The 13084-nt window shown below is 50.6% G+C and overlaps 1 protein-coding gene across 1 annotated transcript; it reads left to right on the top strand.

The window, feature by feature from the left end:
- The first annotated feature begins 279 nt into the window (after positions 1-279).
- Positions 280-12125, top strand: LOC121432514 (Krueppel-like factor 11). Its single transcript, XM_041630507.1, has 4 exons — positions 280-451; positions 2343-2594; positions 3834-4758; positions 9557-12125. Exons 1-4 carry the CDS (start codon positions 410-412, stop codon positions 9835-9837), a joined length of 1500 nt encoding a protein of 499 aa, XP_041486441.1. The 5' UTR covers positions 280-409; the 3' UTR covers positions 9838-12125.
- Positions 12126-13084: the final 959 nt, after the last annotated feature.

Genomic DNA, 13084 nt, shown 5'->3' with positions numbered 1-13084 from the left:
GGCCTCACGCCCCGCCTCTAGCCCGGACCAAAACACGTGCCGCCTCCCGCCCCTCCGGATCACGCCGCAGCCAGGCTTCGATCACGCGGCCCCACGCGGGCCTCATTGGCCCGCGCCTTGCCGGTCCGGTGCCGATTGGCCAGCGGCGAAGGACACGCCTCCTACGGGGAGCGGTGTATTTTGGTTTGCCCGCGCGCCCCGCCCCGGGCCGCTCCCTCCGCGGCGCCCCGCCCCTCCCGCGCCTCGCGGGCCGCGCGGAGGCAGAGCCGCGCGCGGCAAGGAGGGCGGAGGTGCGCGCCGGCTGCAGGCGCTCGGGACGCCGCCGCCCGCCCGCCGCGCACGTGCAACCTCCGCCACGCGCGGAGCTCCCGATCCGCAGCTTTGTGTTGCCTGCAGGCCGTCGGGCACCATGCACTCGCCGGGCTCCACCGGCTCGGGCGACGCGCGCGCGGTGAGTGACGGGGCTGAGCGCGGAGCGAGGCGGGGGACGCGGGAGGGATGGCGACTCCTCGCCGCCCGAGAGGCTGGAGCAGTGCTCCGGTCGTGGTCGGGGCCCCCGCGCGGCTCGGCAGGGTCAGGGAGGGGAGGGGGTGTGTTAGCGCGGCAGCCAGCCTTCAGCTTTGTCTCTTGTCCGCTGCGGCCCCGCCCGGCGCGGCTATTTCCAGCCATGACGTCACCCGAATCCAGAGGAGGACCGCTGCCGGGTGTGGGTGCGGCTGGCGGGAACGTGTAGGGCGGGGCAAGGGCGGAGCCAAAGCAGGGGCGCGGCGCGAGGGGGCGTGGTGAAAGCGGTCGGTGGGCGTGTCGAGAGTGCCCGGAGAGGGATGCGGGGAGCTAGGTGGTGGGACCAAGGCTTAGGGCGTGGTGAAAGCACCAGGTTGTAGTATGGGGGGGGCGGGGGGGACGGGCCTAAGCTAAGGGGCTTGGTGAGAGCAGCTGGTGGAAGTGTGGGGTGGGGCAAGGGGCGATGCCAACATAAGGAGGTGTGGCGAGAGCACCTGGTAGGGGTGTGCATGGGGCGGGCCAAAGGGAGGGAATGGTGAGAGCTTATGGTGGGAGTGTCGGGGTGGGGACGTGGGTTGAGCCAAACCAAAGGTGGCTGAGGAGGGTTTACTGGACTGAGCTGGACCAAGGCAAGAGTGTGTCTGAAGAGCTTACTGCTAAGCTTGGTGACCTTGTAGGGCTAGAGCTGGGCAAGGGGCAGGGCCAAAGCAAGAAGGGGCGGGGTAATGGGACCTGGCCGGGGTGTAGGGCTTGGGCCTAGCCACAGTGTGGAGCCAAGGTAGGGAACTCCTGTCAGACAGAAATGTTGGGGACCCTGGGAGTGGTGTGCAGGTTTCTGTCGAGAACACAGCAAGCAGTACATGGACTCCAGGGCCTGTATTCATCTTTTCCTAGTCTGTGGGCTGGACATTCCAGTTGATGGCTCAGAGACAAATTATCGTGGTGGGAGGTGAAGTCTGCCTCCCCCATGGCCCTGGATCAGCCCCTTTGCAAAGGTAGCCTCTTCATCTGCTCACTGAAGGGGACTCTAGACGGATAAAAAGTTTGGAGACTCAGGAAATATGTGTGGAAATATATGGGTCAAAGGTTTAAGGTTCTGTTTTGGAAGGGATGGGTTCCAGTCTCTTCCTCCCGCTCTGGTTGTCCAGGTGGTGCACAGGATGAGGTTGTGGTCAAGCTTTCACACTCTCTTCTGCTCACCCCACCTCCTCCTCGCTTTCGGGAGTGACAGGTGACTTAACATTTCTGAATCTACTGAGAAAACAGGCAGTCACCTCTACTTGCATGGAACCCAGGTTCAGCCACTGGGAAGTTAAGCTTGGGGTGATGCTTCCTTAGGGACACTACCCTGGTGGCTTTTGAGCTAGAAGATCTCACCCACCAGCTGGCTCCTTAGCCTCTTTAGCTGCTCCGTCTGTCTGTCTTTCCTGGGGCACCTTCCTACAAGCCACTAGAGTCAGTCTTAATCATCCCCCCGAGAAGAGCTTGAAGTTAGTAACCTGTTTTGTTCTTTTTTATTTTATACTGGTGGGCGTTGAACTCAGGGTCACACATGCCAATCAAGCATTCCACTACTGAGCAAGTCTAGAAAACTTTGTGAGACTCAGGGTTTTGGTTGTTTTGTCTTGTCTTGTGGAAACTGCTTCTTAACCAAACCCAACCTTCAGAACTTGAAAGCAAAGTTGCTGTGAGGGCTCCATTCGGGTCTTTTTATTCCCACGCAGCCTCTTGCTTCGTTAGAGTGCTGCACACTCCATCTGGGGTGGATCCACGGGCCTGGCAGGGTTACCGCTCTCGTTCCCCTGAACTGAGACACCATTGTGTTGTGCCTCCTTTAGGTTGACATCATGGATATCTGTGAGTCAATCCTGGAGAGGAAACGGCACGACAGCGAAAGGTCCACATGCAGCATCCTGGAGCAGACGGACATTGAGGCTGTGGAAGCTCTCGTTTGCATGAGTTCTTGGGGTCAGAGATCCCAGATGAGACCCCTCACACCTGTCTCTGATTCTGGTGACGTCCCCACCACTGTGCTGATGGACACAGCTGCACCTGATCTACCAAAGGACTTCCATTCTTTTTCAACTCTGGTAAGAGGAGGTCGGGGAGAGAGGCATTTTCGTGAACCGCCCAGAACGGCTTAGAGAAAATCACGTTGAAGAACTTGCAGGGAGATTGACTGTGATATAGCCAGGAAGTCCCCTTCACATGGATACCAAAGTGTGAAAATTCATCTCTTAAAAATGTTTTCTATTCCTTGGTGAGTCAGAACTTGCTGGCAGATGGCGAGTGTCCATTGGACAAAGCCCGAAGATGGTTACAGAAAGGTGTGGTATACCAGATGTCCAGGGAGTCTTACGGTAGTGTTGTGAGTTGTCCCAGTCTAGGATGAGGATGTGGAGAGCAGCTAAAGAAAGCTTGTGCTCTGACACCAGACAGCTTAGCTGGGTGGAAACATGTCATTCTGCCTTCCTGTGGGGGCCACCTGCTGGGATTTGGAGTTGATAAGTCAGTATCTTATTTTTAGGTTTTAACTTGCCACACCTGTGGAATTGCTTCTTGGGTTGGAGAAATCAGGCTGTAGATTATTTATGGTAATAAAAGTGAGAAGTGATTGACCTGGGGTAGGAACTTGCACTGAAGACCATGAAGGGTGGAATTGGAAAGGAATGAGTGGCAGCGAGAACTGGAGGAAAGATGGGCTGGCTCACAGTAGCCCCTCAGGTCTTCAGGCTTGGGCGTTTCCAAGGCCACTGATGACTTGCTGGGGGCCAGTACGTAGAGGTTTGGCTCAGTAGAACCACCGTTTCTTTTCTTGGTTTAAGAGCCTGAAAAGTCATGAAAAGCTTTCATTTTGGTTTTTTGTTTTTTGAAACGGGGTTTCTCTGTGTAGCCCTGGCTGTCCTGGAACTTGCTTTGTAGACCAGGCTGGCCTCGAACTCATAGAGATACTGCTGTGTCTGCCACCTCAGTGCTGGGATGAAAGGCGTGTGCCACTGCCACCAATGAAAAGCTTTCATTTTAAAGTATGAATTTTCACAGTCCTTTTAGTTCAGTTGCGTTTTTCAGTAGCTGCACATGACCTAGGGTAGACACCACTCTTCCTTCCAAAGAGGCACATTCATGGTTGGGAAAGGGCAATCCACATAGGAAGAGGTAGGAACAGCAGAGTCCTCAAAGACTCCTTGGGCTGTCCAGCTCAGCCTAGTCCTCTCCAAACGCATCTTTTCCGAGGCAGTGGGAGCAGTGCAGTCAGATAATTTCCTTGAAGCTCCTTTGACCAAAGCGACCTTTGACTTGATGCTTTTCTTTCTTTGTTTCTCTTCAAGTGTATAACGCCGCCTCAGAGCCCAGAGCTCATGGAGCCATCCACAGGGACCCCTGTTCCTTCCCAAGTCACTAATTCCAAAGGATGCATGGTTACCGCCCTCCCCACATCCCCGACTGTGGCCAGCAGAGCACCGAGCAGGAGAGAACCACCGGAGCCCGCCTCTGGGTCCTCCTGCAGGGCTGTGATGACCAGCGTGATCCGGCACACTGGGGAGAGTCCTGCGTTTCCGACCGCCCCGACTCAAGAGCAACAACTGTCCGGCAGCAGAGAAGGACAAGCAGGGCTGCCGGACCATCGTGAAGCTTTGCAGGATGCGCGCTCGGCAGACGGTTTACTTGTTACTAACTCGGTTTCCTGTCAGCCTTGCTTGCACAAGTCTGGTGTCCCGTTCCACACCTACCAAGGCCAGCAGACAGGATGGCCGGCTGCAGTTCAGACCTGCTTACCAAAGAATTCTGAAAGTGACTTGTCAAGGATAACCACCCCTCTGATTTCTGTCCCTGTCTCCAGTCCCCCTGTCCTTTGCCAAATGATCCCCGTGGCTGCACAAAACAGCATGTTCTCAGCTTTTTTGAAGCCTCCTCCCCAGTTGTCTGCAGGGATTGTGAAGCCCATCCTACCCCAAGCTGCTGCGGTACCCCAGCCTGTGTTCATGGGACCATCTATGCCTCAGGGAACTGTGATGTTGGTCTTGCCACAGAGCACCTTCCCCCAGCCTGCTACCTGCCCATCCAGTGTCATGGCCATCGGAAATACCAAGCTGTTGCCCCTTGCCCCTGCACCAATGTTCATTGCCTCCAGCCAGAACTGTACCCCTCAGGTAGACTTTTCCCGAAGGAGGAACTATGTCTGTAACTTCCCAGGTTGCCGGAAGACCTACTTCAAAAGTTCCCACCTCAAGGCTCATCTTCGCACCCACACAGGTAAGTGGCAGGCTGCCTGGTGTGCTGGAAACACCAGAACTTCGGGGGGAGAAAAGCCCCCTGTGCCTCTGGGAAGAGGCAGGAGGAGCAGTCAGGGTCATGAGCAGGTGGCTGCTGGGGGAGAGGATGGGGGCTTGTGATGGTTTTAGGGTACTCTTTACCTCACTGCAATAGGCACTTTGTTCACATTCAGTATAGGCATCACTGTGACTTGGAAGTCTTTCCACGCTGTCAAAGTTCTTATTGAAGAATGATTTAAGAGTATAGGAGGATTTGGTTGTTGTTTGCTCTTGTTTTGTTTGGGTTTGGGTTTTTTTTTGCTTTTGAGAATATATAGTTTTTAGTTTAAGAATTCACACAAGGGAGCCGGGCGGTGGTGGCGCACGCCTTTAATCCCAGCACTCGGGAGGCAGAGGCAGGCGGATCTCTGTGAGTTCGAGGCCAGCCTGGTCTACAGAGCTAGTTCCAGGACAGGCTCCAAAATCCACAGAGAAACCCTGTCTCGAAAAAAAACCAAAAAAAAAAAAAAAAAAAAAAAAGAATTCACACAAGGGGCTGGAGAGAACACTGACTTTCTTCCAGAGGACCTGGGTTCAATTCCCAGCACCCACATGACAGCTCACAACTGTCTGTAACTCCAGTTCAAGGGGTCCTGACACCTATGGCAAACACCAATGGACCTAAATAAATAAAACCCCTACAATTTAAAAAAAGGCGCGTAAGAAGTTGTAATAGCCTGCCGGGTTTCTTTATTTTTTCAATTCTGTCTTCAGTCATGGAAACATCCTCTAGCCTGTAGAGTAGCGGCTAGCCACGGGCACTTGAAGCAGGCTGGTTTCACTGAGGAACTCAATGGCACATTCTGGCTGAAGCTTTACACTCAGCTTCGGGAGGTGGTGGCTGAAGCTTTGTCCAGCAGGGGCTGAGTGCCACTCCACAAGCCACTTTGGTAGATTAGAGAGAGCAGCGTATCTCGGGCCGTCTGCGAATTGATGTGTTGTTTGTCATCTTCATTGGCTCCATGGTTACGTGGTCTGCTTGTTAACACTTGACTTCAGAGAATCATGGATTTACACGTAAACACATGTACAGATGTGCGGGTCTACGGGAAAGTGTGCATCTCTCTCTAAACTCATGACCCTGGAGCATCGTCCCTCAGTCCCCGTGAGAATGTCTGAGTTGTAGAGTCTTCTACAGGAAGGCCTGGGGCTGGAGGAGTTACTGCTCTGTTTTTATTTTAAAATGGTGTTGCCATAGCCGGCTTCTAATTAGCGCAGTCCGTGCTGGCCATGGCGGACTCCACTGCTGAACAGTGCACTCTGGCATTCAGACGGTCCAGAAAGAGCTATTCCTCCATACTCTGGAGCGTGGGTGGCTTTAGGACGTGGGCCCTACACCTGTCCTGTGAGGTACTTGTCTCTTGGGCAGAGCAAACACAACCTCTTTTGTTCTCATCCACGGGTCCACCTCAGCCCGCCCCCAACCCCTGCCTATTGAGACCCTTTCAGGGCCCGCCCCAAATTAGCTAGTGAGTGTTTGTTCACGTTCTTCCTCTTTGACCCCATGGGTATTGTGTGTAGCCCTGGCCATCCTGGAACTCGCTCTGTAATCCAGGCTAGCTCAGAATTCAGAAAGCTACCTGCCTCCGCCTCATGAGTGCTTGGATTGCAGGTGTGTGCCACCACACCCTGCTTACTTTTGCTATTTCTAAAATGATGTTTCTGTGTGTGTCTGAGTGCAGTGGCCAGCGGGTTTGGCTCCACAGGAGCTGGAGTTCTAGGTGGGTGTAAGTTGCCTGCTCTGAGTACTGGGTTCTACTGTGGGTGTGCTGCAAGAGCTGCATGCTCTCTAAACTGTGAGCCTGTCTCCTTGTCTCTGCACAACTAGATGACTATCCAAGTGCATAGAAATTCCCGGTGCCACACTAGTAAACAGATGATGGTTGCCACTTTAGCAAGGTCATTCTGGTGGCTATGTCAGATGAAGGGGTGACCTGTTCTGTTTGGTGGGCTCTTTGGCATTGTGAACCCCTATTCTGTTCAGTAGGCTCTTGGGCATGGTGAGCCCTTCCCCCTTTTTTTTAACTTTGTCTATCTAGATGAACTTTGCATCAGTTTTCCCAAATAAAAATACTGACAGAGCCGTAAAACTTGAGAGAAAGCTAGTTTTTCTGCGCTCTTCAGAGAAGTAAGAGCAGTTTGAATGAGCTGAGGGCTCTGAGTCCCACTGCTCTGCCATGGACTGCTCATGGAGTTGCCAGTGCAGTTCCTCCATTGGAGTTCTCATAAGGTCTGGAACTTCGGGTGGGTTTATTTCAGATAAAGACTATGTTTCAAGTTCGTCCACCAACCTGAACAATATTTCACTGTGAAGGAGGTGAGGTGAACGGGTACTCCATTTTGGCTGAAAACAAGGAATTTTCTAAATTGTGTACTGAGGGGCTGGCAGCCTCTGAGCAGCTCCTGGGCACTGGGTATGCTGCTGACCTTAGGGAAGCAAGAGTGGGAAGTGTCAGATCCCCTGGAACTGATCTTCAGACAGTTGTGAGCTGCCATGTGGGTGCTGGGAATTGAACCCGGGTCCTCTGGAAGAGCAGTCTGTGCTCTTAACCACTGAGCCATCTCTCCAGCCCAACAAGGAATTTTCTAAATTGTGTACTGAGGGGCTGGCAGGCTCTGAGCAGCTCCTGGGCACTGGGTATGCTGCTGACCTTAGGGAAGCAAGAGTGGGAAGTGCTGCTGACCATGTCTGCTGTCGGATGCTTTGAAGGAATCCAAGAAAGAAGTCTACCAAGTTCAGGGCTCTGGAGTTGCCAGTCTAAAAGTATGTGTTCTCGGCATCTCTGAGGGCCAGCCTGCAACATTCCCAGTGTACAAGAGGGCATCATCAGGTACAACAGGGTTCGTATGCCAGAGAGCTTGCTTGTGTAACAGCCGCCCCTGGGACTCTGTTAATCTATAACTCCAGGGCTCAGTACCCCATCAGTGACCAAAGAGCCTACCTGTTAAGTATCAGTAGTGTATGACCTTGGGATTATATTTCCAAGGTGTGGAGTTTGGGGTCATAGTGAAACCATGTTAGCCACCCCGGGCTTACCATGAAGATTCTGAAAGCACAGAATAGGAAGCCTCCCTGCTGCGCTTTCTGTAACTCTGAGGACTGTTGGAGTGAGTGTCCCTTCAGAACTGATTTATTTGCCACCTGCTATAGGAAATCCGCAGAGAGACAGATCGCATAGCAGCTCATAGCTGTCGAGCAAACCAACCCCCGTGCCTGTTTGTAGTCTGTGATTGCCACCGCCAGGTAGGGAAGCTTCAGGATACAGAGAAGGGCCTGGCCCTGTGCTGGCTGGAACAGGAGTTCGTTGGAAAAAAGAGAAGGGGGGGGGGGGCTCCAGTATCTACCTGCCTGAAGGCCCCCTTATCTCTCCAGCTCAGGAAGATAATAAGACAACACCGGGGCAACTTCTCAGAAGCATTGATAACCATCTGTTAGAACACAAACCTTTATATATATATATATATATATATATATATATATATATATATATATATCTGCCTTCTGTGTGGTTACTACTGACAACTTGACAGGATCTAGAGTCACCTAGTGGACAAGCCTGGGTGTGCCTGTGAGGGGCTATCTACATTAGTTAGAGCTGGGAGGAGCCATATTACCTGGGGCTGGACTGGATAAATAAGAGGCCAGCAAGCCGAGCAGGAGCGTTCACTCTCGCTTCTGGACTGTGGACCCATTATCACCAGCCGCCACAATCTCCACCATGATGGACCTGTACCCTCCAACAGGGCCAGAATAAACTCCCTCAATTTACTTTTGTCAGCAATATGGAAAGTAATTAAACACTTGTAACAACATGGAAAATAACTAATATAACCTTCTTGTTAGCGTGATAAGAAATATGGACTCGAAATAATGATTCTAAGAAGGCTTAAAGCTTCTTGGAAGGACTTTCTGGGAGGTGTACAGTTTATCCCAAGAGAGAAAGGATTCTTTTTTTTTTTTTTTTTAAGAATTTTCCTCCCACATCTGTGGATGGGAGTCAGTTGCCCGGCATGCATGCAGCTCCAGGTTTGATCCCAGCACGTAAGAGGTGGGGTTAGGAGACTCAGTTCAGTGTCTTCCTTTGCTAAACAGGGCGTAGGAGGCTGTCCTTGCTTTCATGAGACCCTGTCTCAAAATGCCTATCCCACCCCCACCCCCCCCAAAAAAAGTTCCCTGCCTGCCTGGGCTACTTAGCACAACTCTATCAAAGAAAAAAAATAGGGATGGTGGCACACGCCTTTAATCCCAGCACTCAGGCAGGAGGATCTCTGAGTTTGAGGTCTAATCTATATACTGAGTTTCAGGCCAGCCAGGGTTACATAGTGAGACCCTGTCTCATAAAAGTCTTCCCCAAGTATAAGAGATTTGTTTTTATCTTAAAATGCATCTTTAAAACCAGGGGTGGAGGCACATGCCTCTAACTCCAGGACTGAAGTGGATTCCAAGTTCCAGACCTGCCTGGGCTGCATAATGAGTCTTCATCAGAAAAGCAAAATACGAAGCTGCACAAAAGTGCATGGGTAAAAGTTTTGAACAGTTTAGCCTAGTGCGGTGCCTGTGGGCTTTGGCACACACACCGCGACGTCAGAAGAAGTGTTTGGTGGAGGGTTTGCTGACTTCTGAGCCGCCCAGACTAGAGCAGCAGGTGTCCCTCTTCTGAGGTTTGGTGAAGAGACCTGTGGGCAGCCCTCCGTAAGATGCTGAGTGAGCACTCTTACTTTAATTTGTTTTCCGCCAGGGGAGAAGCCCTTTACCTGCAGCTGGGACGGCTGTGACAAGAAGTTTGCAAGGTCAGACGAACTGTCTCGCCACCGCAGAACCCACACAGGGGAGAAGAAGTTTGTGTGTCCTGTGTGTGAGCGGCGTTTCATGCGGAGCGACCACCTGACAAAGCACGCCCGGCGCCACATGACGACCAAGAAGATCCCAGGGTGGCAGGCAGAGGTGGGCAAGCTGAACAGAATCGCCTTGTCAGAGAGCCCCCGGAGCATCCTCGAGCCCTTGCCGGCCTCGGGCTGAGAGGGTCCATGCTGCCCATCACCTGTGGGCTTCTTCAAATGCCTCTTCAGGAAGGGGGAAGGGACCTGTGTGTCCCTCCCAAAAAAACAAAAACAAAACAAACAAAAATACGGTCTCTGGGCTGTTGAAGGGGAGCTGGTTCTGATGGAAGTACATTAACTTTACTTTCCTGGCTGGGCCTTGTTCAGTCTCTGTAGTGTCCACGCCAACTCCGTCTTGCTCTGTCTCTGTTGCTCTGTCTGTCTCTCCCTCTCTCTTTCTTTTGTGAGGAAATGGAAGAAAATTTGATCTAAATCACCAGCATTCAAGCAACTATTTCGGCAATAAAGTTTACAGAGTCTGGGTTTTTTTTTTTTTAAAAAAATCTTTCTATTCTGTGTTTTGTAGAAATGAGACAGGGTACTAATTTTTATACTTTTTTATAAAAATATTTATACTGTGCTTGAATCACCAATTTCTGGGTAGACAGTTTTACTGCCTTCTTTTTTCCATGTTTTATATCAAAGTTTTGTAATGACCTTGCTTAAGTACTCTTGGTAGTTAGTCAGAAAAAAAAAATCAAAATCACAAGTTTGTTACCAGCCTTTTTATAGCAAATGTTTTAGATCAGAACTGGTTTAATAAAGAGCTCTTTTATACATAATAAATAAAAAAATAAAGAGCTCTTAAAGGGGAAAAATAAGCTTTGTAGTCAGCTTCTTTGTATCAGTAAATTCTAGCAGTCAGTCCTATAGCCCACAGAACCGAAGTGCTAGTTGGGTAAACTAGTCACATGTGTCCGATGTTCCTGTGAAGGGTGTGCCGAGTCGGCCACCTAAGGAGGGACGAGTGCACAGTGTTGACTTTTAGACCATTTGTCTGCCAAGAGCAAACGATCCCATGGCCTGTCTGTATTTAGGCACCAAAAACCAGGAATGCGGCCACCAAAGCTCTGTAGATTGTCCGTTGGCTTCTGGTGTTGTTTTGTACTGCGTTCAGTGACCACACAGAGAGAATCAAGTTGGATAAACTGTCCACCTAAGTGCAGCTAACGCAAAGCAAGCATGCATGCCCATAAGCCCTGGGGTTCAGATGCCTTCCAATTATGGACAGAATGCCAAGAAGTGCTTGCTTTGCTAAGTGGCGGGAGATGCCACTCAGCTGCCCTTCCATTCACTGTGTGGGAAGGAAATGGTTTTGCTCAACTGAGAAGACATGGAATGGGGATTTTGTAGCTAACCTGAAAGCAGATCACCGGTGCTGCTCTGTACCTTGTGAGCATGTGCCCTGCATAGAGTGGCCTCTGTGTGTCCAAATGGCCACAAAAACTAGCTTTAGTTAGAGCTTGGGAAGTTCAGGCAATACAGTAAGCGAGAACAATATATTGCACTGTTTGGGCAGCCTGAGGATATTTTTGTGTGGTATTGTATTAGATTTTGTATTTGCCTTTTAATATTGGCGTTTAACTTTATTTAAATGATGGCAAGGTTGAAATATTAAATAGATAAAATAAGGTTTTATGTTCAGGTCTTTTGAGCCTTATAGAACCTTCTCGTGGTCATACATTGTATGTTGTTACTTGATCCCTGTTAGGCTGCCTTTGGTAGCCTCCGAGTTTTGTAGGTATGTGTGTTTAGGCAATGTCTGGACAGTTCTCCAGTTAATTGTCACTGTTGTCTTTCCACATGATGTAGCCACGGGAGAACGAACTGTACATAGCTCCCAAGTGTCCCAATACCCCAGTCCTGTCCTCCACACTGGCGATTGCACAAACGGCAAATGGCATCCAGTGCGATTGTCTTCACCATGACATGCAGAGTGGTGTGTCCTGTCCCTGTGTTTCTGTGAGTCACGGAAGGTCTCGGAGCGTTCGGTTGATCGTCACACAGAACTTAGGTCCTCTGACCAGTGTTGTCTCTGAAATAACCGATGTGTTGAAACACTATAGGGTTCCATTTCCTGATTAGATGTAGAAATCCCTTCTGCAGAAGAACCCCCACCGTCTGTCTACTGAAAGACTGAGTTGGAAAACATTTCCTGTCTGAAAAGGACTCCTGAGCCCCAGAGCCCCAGGAGGGCCCTGCTCCCTTGAGAGCCCTCCCTGACCCCCTCATGTTGAGGTACCCCCAGTGCACTTTATTGCTTCAGCAGTTCTGCTTGATTTGATTTTTTTTTTACCTTGTTGAGCCTTTTGGTAGTTTTAGTAATAAAATTTAAATGTTTCAAATCCTTATGTTTATGTAATAGACTTATTGAAATGAGTATGTGTGATGTAACCTTTTGCTTTGAATCCTATAAAACTTCCTTGGTTTGCAGACGTGGCTTGTGTGCTGTGTTGTGTAATTGTGTACAGCGACTTAATACACACAGTCTTCATATGAGTCTAGGAGATTCGTCATGTATTGACCTAACTTGAACTCTTATTTGGGGGGCTCGAATCTGTTTCGGAGGAAGCAGTACAGTGGCAAAGAGGTCAACTTGTAAGAATTCTTGCACGCAAGTTGTGGCAGTTAACATAATAACACTAGCAATTGGACTTCCACTTTTACCTAAGGCAGAGTAATGGAGACAAGCTTCCATTCCCACAGTTACCAACAAGCGCCCATCCACAGCAGGGCCCAGCTGGACGTCCTACTTCTTCCAGGGGCAGAGCCCTGGTCCAGGTTGCTACTGCTTCTCATGACCACACGATGTCACTGTTGAGAGTTGGAACTGGCCTAGGGCAGTCAGCCACAGGCAACCACACACTCTGCTTCCGTTTCTGGGTGTGCAGTTGTGGGGCCCCATCCTGAGGCTACCAACAACTTTGGGGTGCAGACCTCGGGTCAAGTACCTCTGGAAATCCAAGAACTTCTCTGTTCTTCCCAAGGCGCCGTGCCCCAGAGAGGGCAATGCTTCCTTGCCAACACTGGAAAGAATTACTCTGTGTAACCCTAGGCTGTCCTACTCGATCTGTAGACTAGGCTGGCTTCGAACTCAAAGATCTGCCTGCCTCTGCCTCTTGAGTGCTAGGATTAAAGGCTTGAGCCACCACCACCCACAAAAGAAGGATTTCTTTACACCAAGAAACAGTTCTTTCCTGCCTCTCAAGGCCAAGTTTTCCCCAAGATTCAGGCCAGCACCCCCAAAAAAGTTCTAATTATGGAGCCTTCTTCCTAGAGGAAGCAACTAACCTTCAGAGTCTAATAGGTGGTTTGTGGGTTTGCAGGAGGTCTCAGTGGGCAAAAGCACCTGTCACCGAGCAAGGGCACCTGTTTGCTCACTGGAA

The sequence above is a fragment of the Microtus oregoni genome, unplaced genomic scaffold (genome assembly GCF_018167655.1).
Source record: "Microtus oregoni isolate MIOR12 unplaced genomic scaffold, Mior012 000034F_ref0000314, whole genome shotgun sequence".
Classification (NCBI taxonomy): domain Eukaryota; kingdom Metazoa; phylum Chordata; class Mammalia; order Rodentia; family Cricetidae; genus Microtus; species Microtus oregoni.
This window is presented reverse-complemented; position numbering and strand designations above follow the sequence as displayed.

Coding starts and splice junctions, on each gene's coding strand:
- LOC121432514 (XM_041630507.1), top strand. CDS start 410: ATGCACTCGCCGGGCTCCACCGGCTCGGGCGACGCGCGCGCG. Junction 2,595..3,833: donor TCCATTCTTTTTCAACTCTG/GTAAGAGGAGGT, acceptor TTTCTCTTCAAG/TGTATAACGCCGCCTCAGAG. Junction 4,759..9,556: donor TCATCTTCGCACCCACACAG/GTAAGTGGCAGG, acceptor GTTTTCCGCCAG/GGGAGAAGCCCTTTACCTGC.